The 21,264-nt window shown below is 44.1% G+C and overlaps 1 protein-coding gene across 1 annotated transcript in view; it reads right to left on the reverse strand.

Annotated features, from left to right (window-relative positions):
* Positions 1-21,264, reverse strand: part of IGSF5 (immunoglobulin superfamily member 5) — a 50,713-nt gene that overhangs the window by 23,934 nt on the left and 5,515 nt on the right. Inside the window, exons 3-4 of the mRNA XM_043593565.1 lie at positions 8,726-9,043; positions 2,926-3,225 (exon numbers count right to left, since the gene is read on the reverse strand). Coding sequence (XP_043449500.1) covers positions 2,926-3,225; positions 8,726-9,043 — 618 coding nt within the window. The remainder of the gene's footprint in view (positions 1-2,925; positions 3,226-8,725; positions 9,044-21,264) is intronic.

The following is a 21,264-nucleotide window of genomic DNA, read 5'->3' on the forward strand; positions in this document are numbered from 1 at the left end:
TATTTAGGTATTTATTTAACAGAAGCTCTCAAATGGCTCAGCCCAAGAAAAAGCTGAGAGAGGGGCAAACAGGACAAAATGTTAACATTTGTTGTATCTAGGTAAAGGAAGACAGGTATTCATTGTACTGGTCTTGCAATTTTTCTAAAGGTTTTAGTTGTTCAAAATAACAAACTGGAGACAGAAAAGCAAGCTGGGTTTGAATTCTCGTTTTATCTTCTTACGTCGTCTTAGCAGAGAATAAGCCAAACTCCCTTGAATTTAATAAGCCAAAATAAATTAATCTTGACTTAAAACCAAAGAAACACAGATTTCGGTGTCCTTCGCCCTCAAAAGCACTGATAGTCACCAGATCCAGGTCAGAGATCTGCCAGCCCTGGATCTCCTTTCCCATTGGCAACAACCAGCTGGCACTGATAGAGCTGTTCCACGTGGATGGAGCATGATGTCTGGTTCCCAATGGGCCCCTCCACTCCATCTTCTACCTGACACATGTATTCACTTATGCTTTCGTTTCTGTTGTCTGCCTGGTCTCTGGGAGCATCTGAATCAGAGACAAGAGGCAAAGTTTTAGCAATGGTGGGACAAGCTTGTGCTCGTCGCACCAAGACTAATCCCCACAGTGCAAAGCACAGAACTGTTGGTACTGACCACAGGTTAGTCTCTGACTGGCTTTTTATAGGTTCACGGAGACATCATCTGTGATGACGGGTTGACTTGTGTCCCCCTAAAATTCATGTGTTACAGTACTAATGCCCAGTATTCCCAGAATGTAACCTTATTTGAAAACAGAGTATTGCAGATGCAATTTAGTTAAGATGAGGTTATACTCGATGGGATGGGTCCCATAATCCAATATGAGTGGTGTTCTTATAAAAAAGGGAAATTTAGGGGCACCCAGGTGGCTCAGTTGGTTGAGCATCCAGCTTTTGGTTTTGGCTCAGGTCATGATGTCATAGTTCATGGGTTCAAGCTCTGCATCAGAATCTGTGCTGACGGAGTAGAGCCTGCTAGGAATTCTCTCTCTCTCTCTTTCTCCCCCGCCCCCGCCCCTCCCCCACCTCTCTCTCTCCCTGTCTCACTCTCTTTCTCAAAATAAATAAATTTTTTAAAAATTTTAAAGGGGAAATTTGGACACAGACAAGCACACAGAGAGAGCATCCTGTGAAGATGACAACAGAAGTCAAGTTGCTACTTCTACAAGCCAAGAAACACCAAAGACCACCAGCAAATACCAGAAGCTAAGAGAGAGGCCTAGAGATCATTCCCTTATGGTTCCTGGAAAGAACCAGGCCTACCAACACCTTGATCTCAGACATTCAGCCTCCAGAGCTGTGACATAACATATTTCTCTGGTATAAGCCACCCACTTTGTGGAACACTGTTATGGAAGCCATAGGACACTCTCCCATCCCCCCACGTGGCTGCCCACATGCCCACGCAAGTGAAACGCAGAGCTGACAGGTGAGCAGATTCTGGAGACAGACCAGCAGGGCCATCTCTGCCATTTACTAGTTCTGCGGACACGGGCAAATTCCAAACCATACTATTTCCCTGTCACCTCGCCTCTGCAACAGAAGTAATAACAGGGTCCACTCATAGACCTGCTGTGCATGTTAATTCAGTTAACATCTGAGAAGCACTTAAAACAGAGCCTTTACTGGGCAAATGCTGGGTTTCTTCTTCTTCTTCCTCCTCTTCCTCCTCTTGCTCCTTCTCTTCCTCCACTTGCTCCTCCTCCTCTTCTCCTTCTCCTTCTTCCTCTTCTTCATCGTCAATCTTTCTCTGGCTAGAACTTTGTTCTGAACTTTGGAAGATCTCAAGTAAAGGTGTTTTTGTAGTGGGAAACCCTTTGGACCAAGAGAGAACCCCTACCTGGCTTCTAGGTCCTGCTCTGCCCCAGCCAGAGCACAGCACCTCTCTAGGCCTCCCTTTCAGTCCTCTTTTGCAGAATGAAAGACTGAAAGTTGATCTCCAGTCCTGGCCCCACGTTTTCTTCTTGTTCCAGGCTGACAGAGTTCAAGCAGGCTCTGCAGCCCTGTAGGCTGTGTGGTTAGAGTTTTTGGTATGCCAAGGACCCTACAGTAGGTTCTCTTGGGAATCTAAACTCTAAATTTATGTCATTTAGTTGAGTTTTTAGTTATATTTTTTAAAATATAAGACGTGGTGCCTTCAAATACACTGTGGATTTGTTGGGAGAAAGAAAGACAGAAAGAAAGACAGAAAGAACGAAAGAACGAAAGAACGAAAGAACAAAAGAAAGAAAGAAAGAAAGAAAGAAAGAAAGAAAGAAAGAAAGAAAGAAACCACAAGAGGGCCTGCACACCCTCCTCAAATATTAGAAGAGCTTGCCCCATACTGGCCAAGAGGATGGGATCAAACTGGAACAACAGATAAAAGCTACAGAGAAACACTGACTTCAAGTGTTTATCCCTGAACCTGATGTGTTTTATGATAATTGTCAAGGTTCTTAATGGTTTCCATAAGGAAGTCAAAAATGAAAACACTTGGGGCGCCTGGGTGGCTCAGTCATTTGAGCGTCCGACTTCGGCTCAGGTCATGATCTCACAGTTCGTGGGTTCAAGCCCTGCGTCGGGCACTGTGCTGACAGCTCAGAGCCTGGAGCCTGTTTCGGATTCTGTGTCTCCCTCTCTCTCTGCCCCTCCCCTGCTCACGCTCTGTCTCTCTCTCTCTCTTTCAAAAATAAACATTAAAAAAAAAGAGAGACACTTGAAAATGAAATTTAAAAGCAAGTGGAATTGCGGCATCATTAAGCTGACACTAATTTGTCTCCATCACCATCCCTACCTAAAATCAAGGTCATCATCCAATTTTCCTAGGCATTATTGACTGAGAGCACCCCGTATGAAATACAAGCATGCAACAATATTTTTATTTTATATAAAGCAAAAGGTCTTCACTTACCCAAAGGAGGCTGAACCACGGTAAGATTCACAGTTACAGACTTGTGGGCATGCAGCCCTTTCATGGTGGCCACACAAGTCAAAGTCCCGTTGCCCTGTGGTGTGAGAGTCAGGACGCTCACTGCACTTTGGGGATTGTTGGGCTCCGGAATGGAATGATAGCTCGAGTGGCTCACGGGAACGCCGATATCCCAGGAAATACCTGGGGGCGGGATCCAGCCCCATGCGTGGCAAGTCACATTACAAGGTTCATCCTCCGCGACTACAAGGTTGCCTCCGGGAATGAGCAACGCCCCCATAACTAAAGAAGAAAAGAGAAGTGTTCCAAAGGGGTGACCATACCTCTGTTGGTTCCAGGTTGTCTTTAATTTTCCCCTTGGATCGCATTTCACGAGAGCCATCTTCCCGAGGCCAAACTGGCTGTGTCTGTATCAAGAACCTTAACTCAGGTTTGACCTGTGTCTTTATTTAGACCTGCCAGGTTCATGGAAGAAGGGGAGGTTGCTCACCAGAGAACATATAATTCCAGAGGAAATGAATAAATAAAAATCAGGATCCAGGAGAATATGAATTCTATGGGAAAGAGAGGGCAAGTGTGCCTGCCAGAGTAGGCTACTCAGTCACTCAAGTGAAGTTGCAAAGTTGTCCTGGGCTCTCCTGGGAGCAAAAGCAAAAAGGGAAAAAAAACCCTTCATACATTCTTTCCATTGTCGGAGAACGTATCTCAGGGTCATGGGAAGCAAGTTGTTCCTGGCCTTTGGTCAGTCAGATTCATTTCATTTTATTTGGGGGGTCATACATTTCTAAACAGAACTTCCTATAGTATTTCCTTAAAATGTTTTTCCAGTTGCAAATGAATTCAAAATCAAATCTAATATAATTATAACAATAATTGCCCAAAATTATGTACCAGAATATAATAGATAAATCAAAAACCTTACGGTTTTTATGAATGGCCTACCTGCATATGTCAATGTTCACACTATAAACAACCTATACGAAAATAGGACTTGTGTGTGCTAATATTAATAAAATAACCTGAGGATTGGCTCCAGTAAAGACACAGCCTTAGTGAAACATCCAAGCGTCCAAATTAAAATATCCTCCCTGTTGTATAATATAATGGGAAGAACACTGGACTAAGAATCAAAAGCTCAGTCTTGGGGCGGGCACCTGAGTGGCTCAGTGAGTTAAGCAGCCAACTTTGGTTCAGGTCATGATTTCAAGGTCCATGAGTTTGAGCCCTGCGTCGGGCTCTGTGCTGACAGCTCGGAGCTGGGAGCCTGCTTCAGATTCTGTGTGTGTCTCTCTCTGCCCCTCCCCTGCTTGCACTCTCCCTCTCTCTCAAAATAAAATAAATAAACATTTTAAAAAAAACCCTCAGTTCTCAGTCAAATTGCCCTCACCTGGGCAATCACTCTCTGTTTTTAAAGGTCAGATGAAACAATCTGACTCGATCAGTGGTTTTCAAATGTTTTTGTTTCAGTACTCTTAAAAATCACTGAGGACTCCAAAGACATTTTGTTTATGTTCTATCAATATTTACCATACTTGAGCGGCACCCGGGTGGTTCAGTCGATTAAGCATCTGACTCTTGATTTTGGCTCAGGTCATGCTTTCGTGGTTCCTGAGTTCAAGGCCCACATCAGGTCTGTGCTGACAGCATGGAGCCTGCTTGGGATTCTCTCTCTCTCTCTCTCTCTCTCTCTCTCTCTCTCCCTCCCTCCCTCCCTCCCTCCCTCCGTCTCTCTCCCCCCCTCTCTTCCCCTCCCCTGCTTGTACGCTCACTCTCTCCCTCTCTCAAAATAAATAAACTATAAAAAATATTTACCATACTTGAAATTAGAATATTTATTTTTAAAGATATTTAAAATAACAATGACTGGGGCGCCTGGGTGGCGCAGTCGGTTAAGCGTCCGACTTCAGCCAGGTCACGATCTCGCGGTCCGTGAGTTCGAGCCCCGCGTCGGGCTCTGGGCTGATGGCTCAGAGCCTGGAGCCTGTTTCCCATTCTGTGTCTCCCTCTCTCTCTGCCCCTCCCCCGTTCATGCTCTGTCTCTCTCTGTCCCCAAAATAAATAAAACGTTGAAAAAAAAAAATTAAAAAAAAAAAATAATAAAATAACAATGACAAATCACTATATGTCACCGTGGATTACCATATTATGATGAAAAACACCTGTGTTTTTAACCCAACATAAATTATTGAGAAGAATATCATTGTTTTAGATTTCTGCAAGTCTCTTTAACGTCTAGCTGGATTCTCCTATCTGGTTCTGCATTCAAGCTGTTGCAATATATTCAATAAATGGCTTTACTGGAGTATATTTTTAAAACTGACTTCACATGGAGGTGCCTGGATGGCTCAGTTGGTTAAGCCTCCGACTTCAGCTCAGGTCATGATCTCACAGAGCATGAGTTCGAGTCCCGCATTGAGCTCTGTGCTGACGGCTCAGAGCCTGGAGCTGCTTTGGATTCTGTGCCTCCCTCTCTCTCTGCCCCTCCCCTGCTCACTCTCTGCCTCTCAAAAGTGAATAAACGTTTTAAAAAAAATTTTTTTTAACAAATAAATAAATCTGACCTCCCATGGATATACAGGTGAAACAGTGAGAAGGTTTTTCAAATAATCACGTATGTGCCTTGATATTGTACCAACACTCGGCAAGCAGTGATTTCTTACAGGGTAGTTGCACTGTGGAAACTGAAACTATATAAAGGAACTCTCATTCTCTTTGACATACAAACCCATTGCTCTGTCTGGCGCTTTAACTGACCTTTCACTTTTGCATGACTTTGTATCATTATACATCAGTTATTGGGAAAGACATCCTGTGGGCACAAGTGAAGTGAGCGTAGGAAAGGCAATTCACATGTTAGTATTATAATGGAAGCAGTCGTGACTTACGGACCCTGAAAGTTCTAGGGGATGCCCAACAGTTCCCAAACTAGATGGGACTGGGTCAGCTCTGAAAGCTCTTCTTACTCTAAAATGTTAAATTTCCAACCATTCCTTTCCTCAATAGTCTCTCGGAGTAAGTAAAGCCTGTTTGCTAACGCAGGGATTACTGTAAATGCAACAATGCGAGGGAAATGGATTTGTTCCTTACATGTAAAGGGTTCTGTACTTATTCCTTCTTCTCCACTCACTGTTTCATTTGGTGGAGAGGTTTAAGATGACAGAAACTGGAAGGAGCGGTATTGCCTCAATTAACAAGGGACGATCTTGAACTCAAGTCTACTGGCCCTCAAAATACAAGGGGTCTAGAATTTGGTGTGTGATTTAATGGGCAGACTTGGCAATGGATGGACAAATGCAGCAACCGGAAGCATTTCCTTTTTCTACACATATTTGTGATTCAACTTTTCCCACTGGCTTTCACAAAGCTTTTCGCATAGCGCAACGAACACTCTATACAAAGGTGATGACTGTAGCATTCACACAGATCTAAGATGACTCTAGAGGGAGCTATGTAAGCTCTCTTTTTCTTGCTGATACATGAGCTGGAAAAAATAAATCTTCAGCTAAACCATTTTAAAAATAACATGGATGTTTCCTCTTTCTTCAAGATTCTTTTCCCTTGAAAAAGATCCTGTTGCTTAGAGAACATTTGTTCCTCTGGGAACAAAGAGCCATTCAGACCACTGGAACCCAGGTAATACGACCAAGTTCGGTGCCCGGTCTATGGGTTCCTTCCACATGACCTTGGGAAAGAATTTATCATCCCAAATGCTTAATCTTCCATGTGTATCAAAACTAAAAGCTACGGTAATTGCCAACCGACAAAAATGCATGTTTAGGCACAGACAACTTGATAGATGTGGAGCTTTGAGCAAAGCTGCTATAAAAACACATGGATCTATGAATTTGATGTGCCATGAACATATCGATTAAGTCATGCCTTTGGCCCTGTGTCCTTGATCCAGGTGTCCCCCTCCTCTCTCATTTCCCCCCTTGGCCTAGCATCCCCAAACCTTCGAAGCACAGAAGGGCACCTCAACACAGAGTCATCTGTACAGGCTTTGCTCTTTCTCTCTCTCCCCTCCCAATTCAAACCTGAACTTGTCTCCCTCACAGCACCTGGCAGCATCTCCAGGCTACTCATGTTATCCCTGCATGTGCATGGTCTACTCTTCCCGGGAGGTCCTTGAGGACAGGACTCTGTCTTCTTCTATCCATCTTTGAGGGCACTTCCAGATGCCCAACACAATGGTGTGCTCCTATCGGGGATGCGATTGGCTATACGGAGATGGCCATGACCCAAGTGCTGTTGTAAAGACTTTATTGGACCTACACCGTTGATCCCACAACAACCCTCTGATGAGGAAACTAGGGCACAAAGTCATTAAATAACGGCCAAGGTCACACAGTTAGCAAGTGATACAGCTGGAATCTGAACCTAGCATTCAGGCTCCCAAGCCTGCATTATGAACCACTAGCCCACGCTGGCTCCCAGCTCCATGTGCGATAAATTGAATCAAACAGGACTTTGGGGTCTTCAAGCCATCGTCAGTCACTGCTTCGTCTGACCCTCACAGTACACCTGTGAGGTGGGGTGGGGGGAGCCTTATCCTTCTTTTAAAGATGAAGAAGTCGGGCCACCTCAGGAGTCACTAAGTTGGTAACTGATGACAGCGAACCCAGAACTCATGTCTTTGATTCCATTTTTCCTGTGTTCCTTCCCTTATGCCACAAATCATTATGGTAAGAATCTGGTCATGCAAACTAAGCCAATAATCCAGGTAGTCTCATAAAAATCACTATTTTGAAAATATCATTAAGCCGTATAAAAATAAAGCCACATAAAAGTAAAGGGACAACATTTTGGCTAAGTAAAAAAAAAAAAAAAAAAAAAAAAGCAAGTAGAAATAGGTAGACCTGCATTCCTACCAAATGTTATCAAACTGGATTTGATGCAACATTAACACAGATCAAATGTTTGGAAATTTCTCCTAGACAAGCCAATAAATAGACATAAGAAAAAATTTCAAAATATGACGTGGTTTTCTTAAGAAACGCTGCCACAGAAATCAGGAGCTCAACTAGCTCCAATGCATCTACAAATACCCTATAATTGCATTTTAAGAATAGCAAAGTGATTAAACTTTGATAAAGATGTTCTGAATTCTTGTAAAGCATCCTTTTATTTTTCTTTTCACTACATACCATGATTTAGAGCACCTCAAAATTACCTCTGAAAATGAAAAATAAACTATCCCTTATGATAAATTTCGCTGACTCTTTTCCCTAAAATGTTTGGTATAGTTAGTGAACACCCACCTTTGACTACAAGAACCACTGGGGGCGGGAAAGAGTAAAGGATTGGGAGAACTCAACTGGAAAGAGGAAAAGGGTAAAAAAATCATGATTCAAAGTGCATACGTGACATAAGGTGAGGAAAGAGCAGCACATATATAAAACACCAGACAAATGGCAGTGATGGGCAACTATTCCTAAATCAAAGAGCAGTGGCCACAACCGGCCTCGGAGAATCTGGGGTATATGTCCACAAAAGCTCTCGGTGGGATAGCGATGGGAAAGTGATAAGACCTGTCTTTAAGAGTCTTAGTGAAAGAAAAGAGAAAGGAAAGAAGAGATGAGGTAGGGGAAACAGAAAGAAGGGCAGAAAGAGATTCGGTGAAGAATTGGGGTAAGAAACAACAAACAAAAGAACAATAGGCATTCGTACTTCTAAGCCTAACACGCTGAGGGCAGACCCTGGATGCATGCAGGGTCCTCCTGTGCCCCTGGCATCCAACCCAGCCGCCTCCACCTGCTCCGCTCAGAGCCACCTGTGCACCCACCTTGCACTGAAAGGAAAGCGGATGCATCGCGGTCGCTGTTCTGGAGGCTGCACTTGATGTGCCCCGCGTCACGGAGCTGCACATCATGGATTATCATCTCAGAGATGGAGTTGCCGCCCTCTTGGTAGCTCGCAGAGGTAAAGCGGTCACTGGTGATGATGGGCTCTGAGGGCGTGATGCTCAGAACCACCGTGCCATTCAGAGCCCACATGATGAGCCTCCAGCCCTGTGAGACCGTGCAGTTGAAGCGAGCCTCCGAGCCCTCCAGCACTGTTGCGTTCTTGGGACCTTCTATGATTTGATAGCTGGATCCAGAAGCTGGAAGGCAACCAGTGTTTCAAGGCGGTAAGTGAAGAAATCTGTGTAAGTCTAAGGTAGGGTTTAACCCTTCTGTATTCACCAGCCGTGGCCTCTGGATGGCCAGTGGCTCAGACCCCATGTCTTCCTGGTCCCAACACCATGTCTCCCCAGTGGACAGGAAGCCACCCATCCCTCCTTTCCATCCGCTCCCTCCACATCTCAGAGCACCTCCCAGCAAGACTGCTCCTCTACCTCCAGAGCGACGTTACCTTGATCCCAGCCTGGCCCCGAGAGCTCCTGGGTCTATTTGAGACAAGTTTTCACCTTCCCCATGAAACGAGAGTTATCCTCCAAGGAAGTTGGGCAGGGTCTTTGATTTCCACCCCTGTGGAAATCCCAGGGCTCAGAGGGGAAGGTGGAAAACAGTCTCTCTTCATGAAGAGAATGGGGACCCCAGCATGCTGAGATCATAGCCCACTGCATGCCCCTGCACCCTTAGAGCCCCCAGATGGGATCCTTAGGACAGTGTCGAGGGCTGGGGGATAAACAAGGTTGAGAGAGAAGGGATCCAGATAGAGAGAGACAAACGTTGCATCTGAGTACACGGTCGTGGAGTAATAGGTAAGCCAGTTGCCGAGTATCAAGAGAACCGTACTATCATTGATTCCATGCCTCTCCTCTTAAGGACCAGAAGAGACACGGGTGGGGAAATACAAAGAGGGAAAACAGGCAGAAGGATAGGGGAGTGGGTTCCCGTAATGATGAGAATGATCAAGCAATGCATCTGGCAGGCTGTTAAAAAAAAAAAAATACCACCATATCTAGTGTTGGGTTCAAAACTCCAGCAGACAGGCAGGTGGCTCAAAAGCAGAAGCCCATGGACTGTCAGGTGGGGCTCCTGGCTCACGGGGCAAATTATCTCAACTTCTCCATGTCCCACTCGCCTCAGCCACAGAACAAGGGCACTGGCACCACAGTGGATTGTTTCAAAAACCAAATATTACAGTCCATGTCAAGCCCTAAACGTGACCCTCAAACACTCAGTAAACATTCATGAGCATATAACCTGCAAGAAGGAATGTGTTGATTTTGTAAGACAAGCCAAGAGTGGTGTAGATTTAAGTAGGATTGTTTCTTTCACACTTTCCGCAACATTCAACCCTTGGCTCCCCAGATGCACCATAATTCTGGTTTTACCTGGAGTGACAACTTGTTTTTCTTTTTTAAGTTCATGTATTTATTTCGAGAGGCAGAGAGAGAGTAAATGCGAGTGGGAGAAGGGCAGAGAGAGAAGGAGACACAATCCCAAGCAGGCTCTGTCCTATCAGCGCAGAACCCGATGCGGGGCTCGATCTCATGAACCTGAAATTATGACCTGAGCCAAAATCAAGAGTCAGATGCTTAACCAACTGAGCCACCCCGGTGACCCTGGAGTGACAATTTCTAACTGGTCTTCCACACAGTGGACCTCAAGGGCTCTCCAGCTCACATGAAAGGAATCATGATAACAGGGGATGAAGCATGTTCGGCACTGGAAGAACTCAAGGAAAATCTTTTGTCCATTTAGGACAGATGTTCTAATCGCCTTAGAGGCGCCAACTGGCAGCCAGGGTTTTTAAGAGCTTCCCATGTTTGTAATAATAATTCGATATAGGGAGGACGGCAGCCCGCACCCGGCCTGAGGAAGAGGTGGAGGGAGGATGAGGAGGGTGAGCAGCCTGTGCCCCGCCTGAGGACCAGGACAAGGAAGAGGAGGGCTGGGAACCCTTGCATTGAAATATAATCATCAGGAGAAGAGCCTAGATGGCGGAACAGCATGGAAGTTTTTTGTGTGTCGCATCCATGAAATACAGCCAGACCAACACTAGACCATCCTACACACCTAGAAAACTGACTGGAGGATTAATACAATAATCTGCACAACCTGAACCACAGAACTCAGCAGGGACGTGGCGCGGAGAGGTGAACGTGGGGAGAGAGAAGCCGGCAGCGGGCAGGAAGCCGCCTTTGCAGGCAGGGAGAGGACAGAGACTGGGAGGGGGAGGGGGGCAGAGAATACGGAAAAAGCACCCCTCCCCAAAAGCAGCTGGAGGGAAAGTGGAAAATTGGAAACGGCCACAGGGACTAAACTAAAAAGGGAGAAAGGAGAAAGGAGAGGGTTTAAATTCCAATTAAGACTGTAAACAAGGGGAACGCAAAGGCTGCAACCCCGCAGCTCCCTACCTGGCGGTGCTCTGGTGGGAAGGGCGAGTCCCCGGGAGCAGAGTGGGGTCCGGGACGTTCTCGGGCCACACGGGGAAAAGCGGCTCCACTGCTGGAAGGACATTTGGTGGAGACCTTTGAAGCCACCTGGTCCCAGCAGACCCCAGAAAACAGCCAAATTCGCTGGTGCAGGAACAAGGTCATTAAGGGTAAAGCCTGGTGCCAGATGTGTGTTGTGATCTTCCATAATCCCTGAAACGTTGCTGCTACACTATCTCGCGAACTTTTTCTGGGGCAGGCTGGCACCTGGCCGCAGTCTCGGGGCACCAGCAACAGCAGGGTCCAGCGGGCGTTCCTGGCTGCAGCCGACATTCGGCCGTGGCTGGCTCGGCCATGGCTCGGTGAGACCCTCCCGCAGAGGGGCGGAGCGGGTCACAGCCAGGGTCCTTCGGAAGTAAGGGGCCGGGGAAAACAGCCGCATCTGGGACAAAACCCGGGAGAGAGGTGCTGCCTGGGGCCTGGTCACGGAGAGTGGAAAAGCGGGGAGTGGACGAGAGCTGAAGCCAGAGGACGGGTGCGCGACTGCTGATGGGGAGAACAGACCGGGTAGCTAGCTGGCGCCATTTTTACCACTGCCGCGCAGGCGCATACGCACCTACCAGCCCCGCAACACTCCACCCCAGTGAGCTGAGCAGCGCCATCTAATGGAGAGCGGAGCTGTTGCACGGAGCCCCGCCCAACTGGGCCAACCTCGCTCTTCAGGAAGACAAGTCTCACCGCCTACTTAGTTTATGGGCTATAAAGCACTACATAGTCTGACTTATAGGGGCAAATGAAGTAATTTCAGTCCTATTTCAATCTGTTAGCAGGTCTATCTATTCAATTTTCTTTTTTTTTCTTTTCTTTTCTTTTACACTATTCTTTTTCTTGAACAGAGAAAGAGAAAAACTTCATTTTTATTTTCAATTTTTATTAAAAATATTTTTCTTTAACTGTTTTACTATATTTTTTATTTTGTGTAAATTTTTTCAAATTCTTTCTTACTTCCATCATTCCATTTTAGTCTACTTCAGTGTGTTCACCTTTTCAAATTTTCAAACTATTTCCTTGTTTTCTTTTTTCTTTTTCTTTTTCCTCTTTTTCATTTCTTTCCTTTTTCTTGAATGCAGAAAGTGAAAAACTTCATTTTTACTTTCAATTTCTGTGAAAAATATTTTTATTTAATTTTTCTACTATATTTTTTGCTTTTATGTAAACTTTTTCAAATTCTATTTTACTTCCATCATTTCATTTTAGTCTACTACAGTGTATTCACTTTTTCAAATTTTCCAGCGAGTTCTTTTTTTCTCTCTTATTTCTCTTTTTCATTTCTTTTCTTTTTCTTGAATACAGAAAAAGAAAAAATTCATGATTTTCAATGTTTATTTAAAATATTTTTCTTTAATTTTTTCCTACTATATTCTTTACTTTTGTGTAAATTTTTTCCAATTCTATTTTACCCCCATCATCTCATTTTAGCCCACTTCAGTGTATTCATTTTTTCAAATTCTCAAACGATTTCCTTTTTTTTCTTCCGCCCCCCCCCCCCACCTTTTTTTCTCTAATCTGTCAAACCACTTTCAACACCCAGACCAAAACAAACCTAGGATCTAGCACCATCTATTCAATGTGTGTGTGTGTGTGTGTGTGTTTCATTTTAATATTTTTTTAACTTTAATTTTTTTAATTTCAATTTTTCTACCTCATTAATTCCTTTTCTCCCTTCAAAATGACAAAACGAAGGAATTCACCCCAAAAGAAAGGGCACGAAGAAACGACAGCCAGGGATTTAACCAACACAGATAAAAGCAAGATGTCTAAACCAGAATTTAGAATCATGATAATAAGAATACTAGCTGGAGTCGAAAATAGATTAGAATCCCTTTCTGTAGAGATAAAAGAAGTAAAAACTAGTCAGAATGAAATGAAAAATGCTATAACTGAGCTGCAATCACGGATGGATGCAGCGGCGGCAAGGATGGATGAGGCAGAACAGAGAATCAGCGATATGGAGGACAAACTTACAGAGAATAACGAAGCCGAGAAAAAGAGGGAGATTAAGGCAAAAGAGCACGATTTAAGAATTAGAGAAATCAGTACTCATGAAAAAGGAACAACATGAGAATAATAGGGGTCCCAGAAGAGGAAGAAAGAGAAATAGGGGTAGAAGAGTTATGTGAGCAAATCATAGCAGAAAACTCTCCTAACCTGGGGAAAGACACAGACATCAAAATCCAGGAAGTACGGAGGACCCCCATTAGATTCAACAAAAACCGACTATCAACAAGGCATATCATAGTCAAATTCACAAAATACTCAGGCAAGGAGAGAATCATGAAAACAGCAAGGGAAAAAGAGTCCCTAACCTACAAGGGAAGACAGAACAGGTTTGCAGCAGACCTATCCACAGAAACTTGGCAGGCCAGAAAGGAGTGGTGGGATATATTCAGTGTGCTGAATCAGAAAAATAGGCAGCCAAGAATTCTTTATCCATCAAGGCTGTCATTCAAAATAGAAGGAGAGATAAAAAGTTTCCCAGACAAACAAAAACTAAAGGAGTTTGTGACCACTAAATAAGCCCTGCAAGAAATTTTAAGGGGACTCTCTTAGGGGAGAAAAGATGAAAAAATAAATTTTATATATATATATATATATATCTCAAAAGCAACAAAGATTAGAAAGGACCAGAGAAAACACCAGAAACTCCAACTCTATAAGCATGATAATGGCAATAAATTCATATCTTTCAGTACTCACTCTAAACATCAATGGACTCAATGCTCCAATCAAAAGACATAGGGTAACAGAATGGATAAGAAAACAAGATCCATCTATATGCTGTTTACAAGAGACCCAGTGTAGACCTAAAGACACCTTCAGATTGAAAGTAAGGGGATGGAGAACCATCTATCATGCTAATGGTCAACAAAAGAAAGCCAGAGTAACCATAGTTATAGCAGACAATCTAGAATTTAAAATAAAGACTGTATCAAAAGATGCAGAAGGGCATTATATCATAATCAAGGGGTCTATCCACCAAGAAGACCTAACAATTGTAAACATTTATGCGCCAATGTGACAGCACCCAAATATATAAATCAATTAATCACAAACATAAAGAAACTCATCGATAGTAATACCATACTAGTAGGAGACTTCAACACCCCACTCACAACAATGGACAGATCATCTCATCAAAAAATCAACAAGGAAGCAACGGCTTTGAAGGACACACTGGACCAGATGGACTTAACAGATATATTCAGAACATTTCATCCTAAAGCAGCAGAATATACATTCTTCTCCAGTGCATATGGAACATTATCCAGAATAGACCATATACTGGGACACAAATCAGCCCTAAGTAAGTACAAAAAGATCAAGTTCACACCATGCATATTTTCAGACCACAACGCTATGAAATTCAAAATCAACCACAAGAAAAAATTTGGAAAAGTAACAAATAGTTGGAGACTGAAGAACATCCTACTAAAGAATGAATGGGCTAACCAAGAAGTTAAAGAGGAAATTAAAAAGTATATGGATGTCACTGAATGCAAGTCAATGAAAATGATAACACTACAACCCAAAACCTCTGGGACGCAGCAAAGGCAGTCATAAGAGGAAAGTATATAGCAATCCAGGCCTTCCTAAAGAAGGAAGAAAGATCTCAGATACACAAGTTAACCTTACACCTTAAAGACCTGGAAAAAGAACACCAAATAAAACCCAAAACCAGCAGAAGACAGGAAATAATAAAGATTAGAGCAGAAATTAATGCTATCAAAACCAAAAAAACAGTAGAACAGATCAATGAAACCAGAAGCTGGTTCTTTGAAAGAACTAACAAAATTGATAAACCACTAGCTAGTTTGATCCAAAAGAAAAAGGAAAGGACTCAAATAAATAAAATCAAGAATGAAAGAGGAGAGATCACAACCAACACAACAGAAATAAAAACAATAAGAAGACAAGATTATGAGCAAGTATATGCCAATAAAAAGGTAATCTGGAAGAAATGGACAAATTCCTAGAAACATATATATTACCAAAACTGAAACAGGAAGAAATAGAAAATTTGAACAGACCCACAACCAGTAAGGAAATCGAATTAGTAATCAAAAATATGCCAAAAAGGAAGAGTCCAGGGCCAGATGGCTTTCCAGGGGAATTCTACCAAACATTTAAGGAAGAGTTAACACCTATTCTCTTGAAGCTGTTCCAAAAAACAGAAATGGAAGGAAAACTTCCAAACTCTTTCTATGAAGTCAGCATTTGCTTGATTCCAAAACCAGACAGAGACCCCACTAAAAAGGAGAACTAAGACCAATTTCCCTGATGAACATGGATGAAAAAAACCTCAACAAGATATTAGCCAACTGGATCCAACAATACATTAAAAAAATTATTCACCACGACCAAGCAGGATTTATACTTGGGATGCAGGGTTGGTTCAATATCTGCAAAACAATTAACGTGATTCATCACATCAATAAAAGAAAGTATAAGAACCACATGATCCTCTCAATAGATGCAGAGAAAGCATTTGAAAAAATACAACATCCATTCTTGATAAAAACCCTCAAGAAAGTAGGGATAGAAGGAGCATAACTTGAGATCATAAAAGCCATATGTGAATGACCCAACGCTAATATCATCCTCAATGGGGAAAAACTGAGAGCTTTCCCCCTAAGGTCAGGAACAAGACAGGCATATCCACTATCACCACTGCTATTCAACGTAGTTTTGGAAGTCTTAGCCTCTGCAATCGGACAACACAAAGAAATAAAAGGCAACCAAATAGTCAAGGAGGAAGTCAAACTTTCACTCTTTGCAGATGACATGATACTCTATATGGAAACCCAAAAGATTCCACCAAAAAACTGCTAGAATTGATTCATGAATTCAGCAAAGTTGCAGGATATAAAATCAACCCACAGAAATCGGTTGCATTCTTATACACCAACAATGAAGCGACAGAAAGAGAAATCAAGGAATCAATACCATTTACAGTTGCACAAAAAAACAAAATACCTGGGAATAAATCTAACCGAAGAGGTGAAAAATCTATACACTGAAAACTATCGAAAGCTTATGAAAGAAACTGAAGAAGATATAAAGAAATGGAAAAACATTCCGTGATCCTGGATAAGAAGAACAAATATTGTTAAAATGTTGATACTACCCAAAGCAACCTATATATTCAGCGCAATCCCTATCAAAGTAACACCAGCATTCTTCACAGAGCTAGAACAAATAATCCTAAAATTTGTATGGAACCACAAAAGACCCCGAATAGCCAAAGCGATGTTGAAAATGAAAACCAAAGCAGGAGGCATCACAATCCCAGACTTCAAGCTATACTACAAAGCTGTAATCATCAAGACAGTATGGTACTGGCACAAGAACAGACACCCAGATCAATGGAACAGAATAGAGAACCCAGAAATGGGCCCAGAAATGGCCAATCTTTGACAAAGCAGGAAAGAATATCCAATGGAATAAAGATAGTCTCTTCAGCAAGTGGTGCTGGGAAAACTGGAGAGCAACATGCAGAAGAATGAACCTGGACCACTTTTTTACACCATACACAAAAATTAACTCAAAATGGATGAAAGACCTCAATGTAAGACAAGAAGCCATCAAAATCCTCGAGGAGAAAGCAGGCAAAAACCTGCTTGATCTTGGTCGCAGCAACTTCTTACTCAACACGTATCCGAACGCGAGGGAAACAGAAGGAAAAATGAACTACTGGGACCTCATCAAAATAAAAAGCTTCTGCACAGCGAAGGAAACAATCAGCAAAACTAAAAGGCAACCGACAGAATGGGTGAAGATATTTGCAAGTGCCATATCAGATAAAGGGTTAGTATCCAGAATCTATAAAGAACTTCTCAAACTCAACACCCAAAAAACAAACAATCCAGTGAAAAAATGGGCAAAAGACATGAATAGACACTTCTCCAAAGAAGATGTCCAGATGGCCAACCGACACATGAAAAAATGCTCAACATCACTCATCATCAGGGAAATACAAATCAAAACCACAATGAGATACACCTTACACCTGTCAGAATGGCTAACATGAACAACTCAGGCAAAAACAGATGTTGGCGAGGATGTGGAGAAAGAGGATCTCTTTTGCATTGTTGGTGGGAATGCAAGCTTGTGCAGCCACTCTGGAAAACAGTATGGAGGTTCCTCAAAAAACTAAAAACAGAACTACCCTATGACCCAGCAATTGCACTACTAGGCATTTATCCAAGCGATACAGGTGTGCTGTTTCGAAGGGACACATGCACCCCCATGTTTATGGCAGTGCTATTGACAATAGCCAAAGTATGGAAAAAGCCCAAATGTCCATCAATGGATGAATGGATAAAGGAGATGTGGTATATATATACGATGGAGTATTACTCGGCAATCAAAAAGAATGAAATCTTGCCATTTGCAACTACGTGGATGGAACTGGAGGGTATTATGCTAAGTGAAATTAGTCACAGAAAGACCAAAATCATTTGACTTCACTCATATGAGGACTTTAAGAGACAAAACAGATGAACATAAGGAAAGGGAAACAAAAATAATATAAAAACATGGAGGGGGACAAAACAGAAGAGACTCCTAAATATGGAGAACTGAGGGTACCAGCGGGGTTGTGGGAGGGGAGATGGGCTAAATGGAGGAGGGGCATTAGGTAATCTACTCCTGAAATCATTGTTGCACTCTATGCCAACTAATTTGGATGTAAATTTAAAAAATAAAAAATAAAACAAGTTAATAAAATAATAATAATAATAACTCAACATAGAACTTGCACGGCAAAGGGTAGTCTTCCAAAACCTTCATGCCCCTCTTTTCACTTCTGGTTTTTTAAATGAATAAATGAAGGTAAGCAATATCCAGGACTTGCCATCATAGTGATGAGCTGGAACCCACACTCACACCTTCCCACTCTTGCCCACTCTTTCCGCCTCTGATCTCACTCAGTTTATAGCAAATAGACCCCTAAGCAGACCAGACCCTGTGGTTTCTCCTCAGCCTTGCCCGCCACACCAGTAAGACTCCAAAGGGCTCCTCCTACCTTATGCAGCTGTAGGATTCCTGTGGGTCCACCAGGCAGCCTGCCATATAGCCTGAGTGCCCCCAAATCATTGCAGCCACCTCTCCTTCCAACTTCATATGGTCAAGTTGTAAGACAGGACACGGCAGACACATTAACGCATCACCTGAGTACCCAGAATGCACGGTCTGCCACAGGGACAGGTTAATGGGAGAGCAAGAACTATTGCACAGCCCCAGAGGCAAGCAGGACCAGGGGGCAAGGCAGCCAGGGTCAAGGTCAAGAAAAGGGTCCTGAAAAGAGACCTACAGGCTCCAAAGAGGCAGAACTGAGGGAAGATCAAATTAGCTAAGACTATTCCTGTGTTTGGATAAACATGATGGTTATTCTTTCCTGTCTCTGGGCATGATGGGAAAAGAGAGAAAGTGGGACTCTAAATAACAACTCCTATTGGCCATCCTCCCTTATCCCGGGGCAGGCCTCTCTAATCCAAGGATCCCTTTGATCTGGGATTTTAGAAAAAGAAAAAAGCCTGAGGAAGAGAAGTCAAAAATTATCCCCCAGGGAAAGTCACGGCCTCTGCGCCGACTTGGCTCTTTCCACGAGCCCTGAACTGCACCTTCAGAAGGACAGAAGGAAGGAAACAACCAAATCTACACCCCGAGGAAAGAGATGAGCTCTCCCCACTCCACAGGGAGACAACAGCACGCTCCCCCCACTCATGATGCAGAACGGTGGGAGTCAAATGGACAGAGCCCAGTGGCTCAGGTGTGGGGAGCGCCAAGGTGGCTGAGACCCAAGCCCGCCCTGCCAGGAGTACCATCTAAGTGGCTCCCACACAACACGCAGACCCATCTGAAATCATGGCTCCCTCACTGCCTAGTGCGAGGTAGAGAGATTATTTCACTCTGGAACACTGTTTGCTCCGAGCCACCAGACTGCACCTGTGACCAAGAAAACGTGCAGGTCACATACCTTACTTTCCAGGTGGGAGGTGAGAGGGAGGAAGAACAAATGGAAACTCTTGTTGCAGTTTGAACCTGACCTCTAACAAATTAAACAGGAGGCTCCAAATCGTCAGCACTACATTCCCCGGACAGCACGTCCCCAGCGGTCTTGGCTACCACCATAGGTAAACTCGCCTTCAGCCCTGCCTCCTGACTCAGAAGCTGTACCCTGATCATGCGAGGTCCTGGAGCCCCTTTCCTCTCCCTGAATCCTATCAGCTGCGGGTTGTGTAACCCTGCCCTGCACAGAACAAATATGAGAAAATTGACAGTAAGGCCTTTCACCAAACACAAATCCTCCTCTTCCCTCTGTTCCCCTTTCACTCTGTAGAGCGAACAGGCAAATCAGGGCAGAGCCACAAGAAAGATCAGTGTCCACCCCCCACCCCCACCTCCCAGACACTTCCCCTGGGCCACCAGCTGTGGTGGTCACCCAACTCGGGAGTTTGTCCATTTGCAAGATTCTTATTCACACTCACACTCTCCAGTTCCCACATCGGCAGCCCCCCTCCCTCTGCTTCCTCTCCCCAGGATCCTACTCCACCAGGCACCTCCGTGAATAATTGACTGGCTGCCAGCGGGACCAGACATCCCGTCCACTCACTGCATCCTCCTGTCTGCAAAACGGAAATCACCCAACAGTAGCACTTTCGTGCCTCCGCCCGGCCCTCCATAAATGGACCCCAAACATGCATCCTACCGGCTTTCTGCGAAGGTTTTTTTCTCCGCTCCCTGGGGGAGCAGCTGGATGTCTCCCTGATGGGAGGTCGGAGGCCAGACCCCTCTGTTCTTCCACTGTCCTCCCGCCTCCCTCACTGCACCTGCAGACCCCTCGCCTTCCCCTGCCTCTTACTGACCACTGCAAAGAAACAGTGAAGCAGACCATTAAAATCAAAAGGGAGAAAGGGAAGTGCAGGGGATCTGGCAGCAGAGAAATGCTTTGGTGAGGCAGCTGAGAAAATGGGACTCAGGAAAGTCAGAAGGGAACTGAGAAACAAGGGGGGCGGCGGTCCTGAGGCACCTGCAGAGTCCCACTGATGATGGCAGGAAGCTCGAGTGTCACCGCTGTGCCACCACCACCCAGAACTGCTGTTCACACGGCAGCCAGCACACCAGCATGATAAGACACCCCTACCGCCCACCTCCACACTCAGACTTAGTTTAAATATTTTAAACATGTACATTTTGGATAAAGACCAGATAACCCTTAACATTATCCTCTTAAGACTTCACTTAGTCTCCCATCAACTTCCTTTGGCCCCAAACTTCACCTTCCAGCCACCAGACCACCCTAAATTTACCAAACTCACCAACTCTTTCTGGCCCCAGGGCCTTTGCATGGGCAGTGATCAGTCTGGCATGCCAGTCTTGGCTTTCAAATCTTTGAGGCAATTGTCACAATGGCAACTTTATATTGATTTTTCTACCAATAAGTGCCTAATTCCCCTGTGGGGTTCTGAGCGCTTTGTTAGCAGGGACGATGCCTGGTTTTTTCATTGCCACATCACAATGCCTACAACTAAATGGCACATAACAGGCCCTCAGTCAATATCCACTGAGCGAATAAATAAGGGTGTTGAGTTCTAAATAACCCATTGCACTGGGGCAGGACAGAGAGGAGAGGACTGGCAGGAACGCTTTGTGCATGGAGGTTGCTCTCAGCTGTTCAAAGTCTACGAATGAAGGTGTCTCTACCCCCAGACTTTCCAAGATGAAGCATCCGAGGTGCTCAGTCCATAGCAATGGATCCCATCCCCCAGGGGCCATTCGAATGAGCCCATAACACTCTCCCCTCCTGGAACAGCCATCTCCAGGCCTCCACCAAAGCCTCCCCTTTGTTCCAAACACAGCTTCATGGAAAATGTCTCAGAAAAACCAGAGACCCCACAGCACATCAGCTCCCCGCTAAACTGCCAGAAGAGATTTTT

This window comes from Prionailurus bengalensis, chromosome C2 (assembly GCF_016509475.1).
Source record: "Prionailurus bengalensis isolate Pbe53 chromosome C2, Fcat_Pben_1.1_paternal_pri, whole genome shotgun sequence".
In the NCBI taxonomy this organism is placed as follows: Eukaryota; Metazoa; Chordata; class Mammalia; order Carnivora; family Felidae; genus Prionailurus; species Prionailurus bengalensis.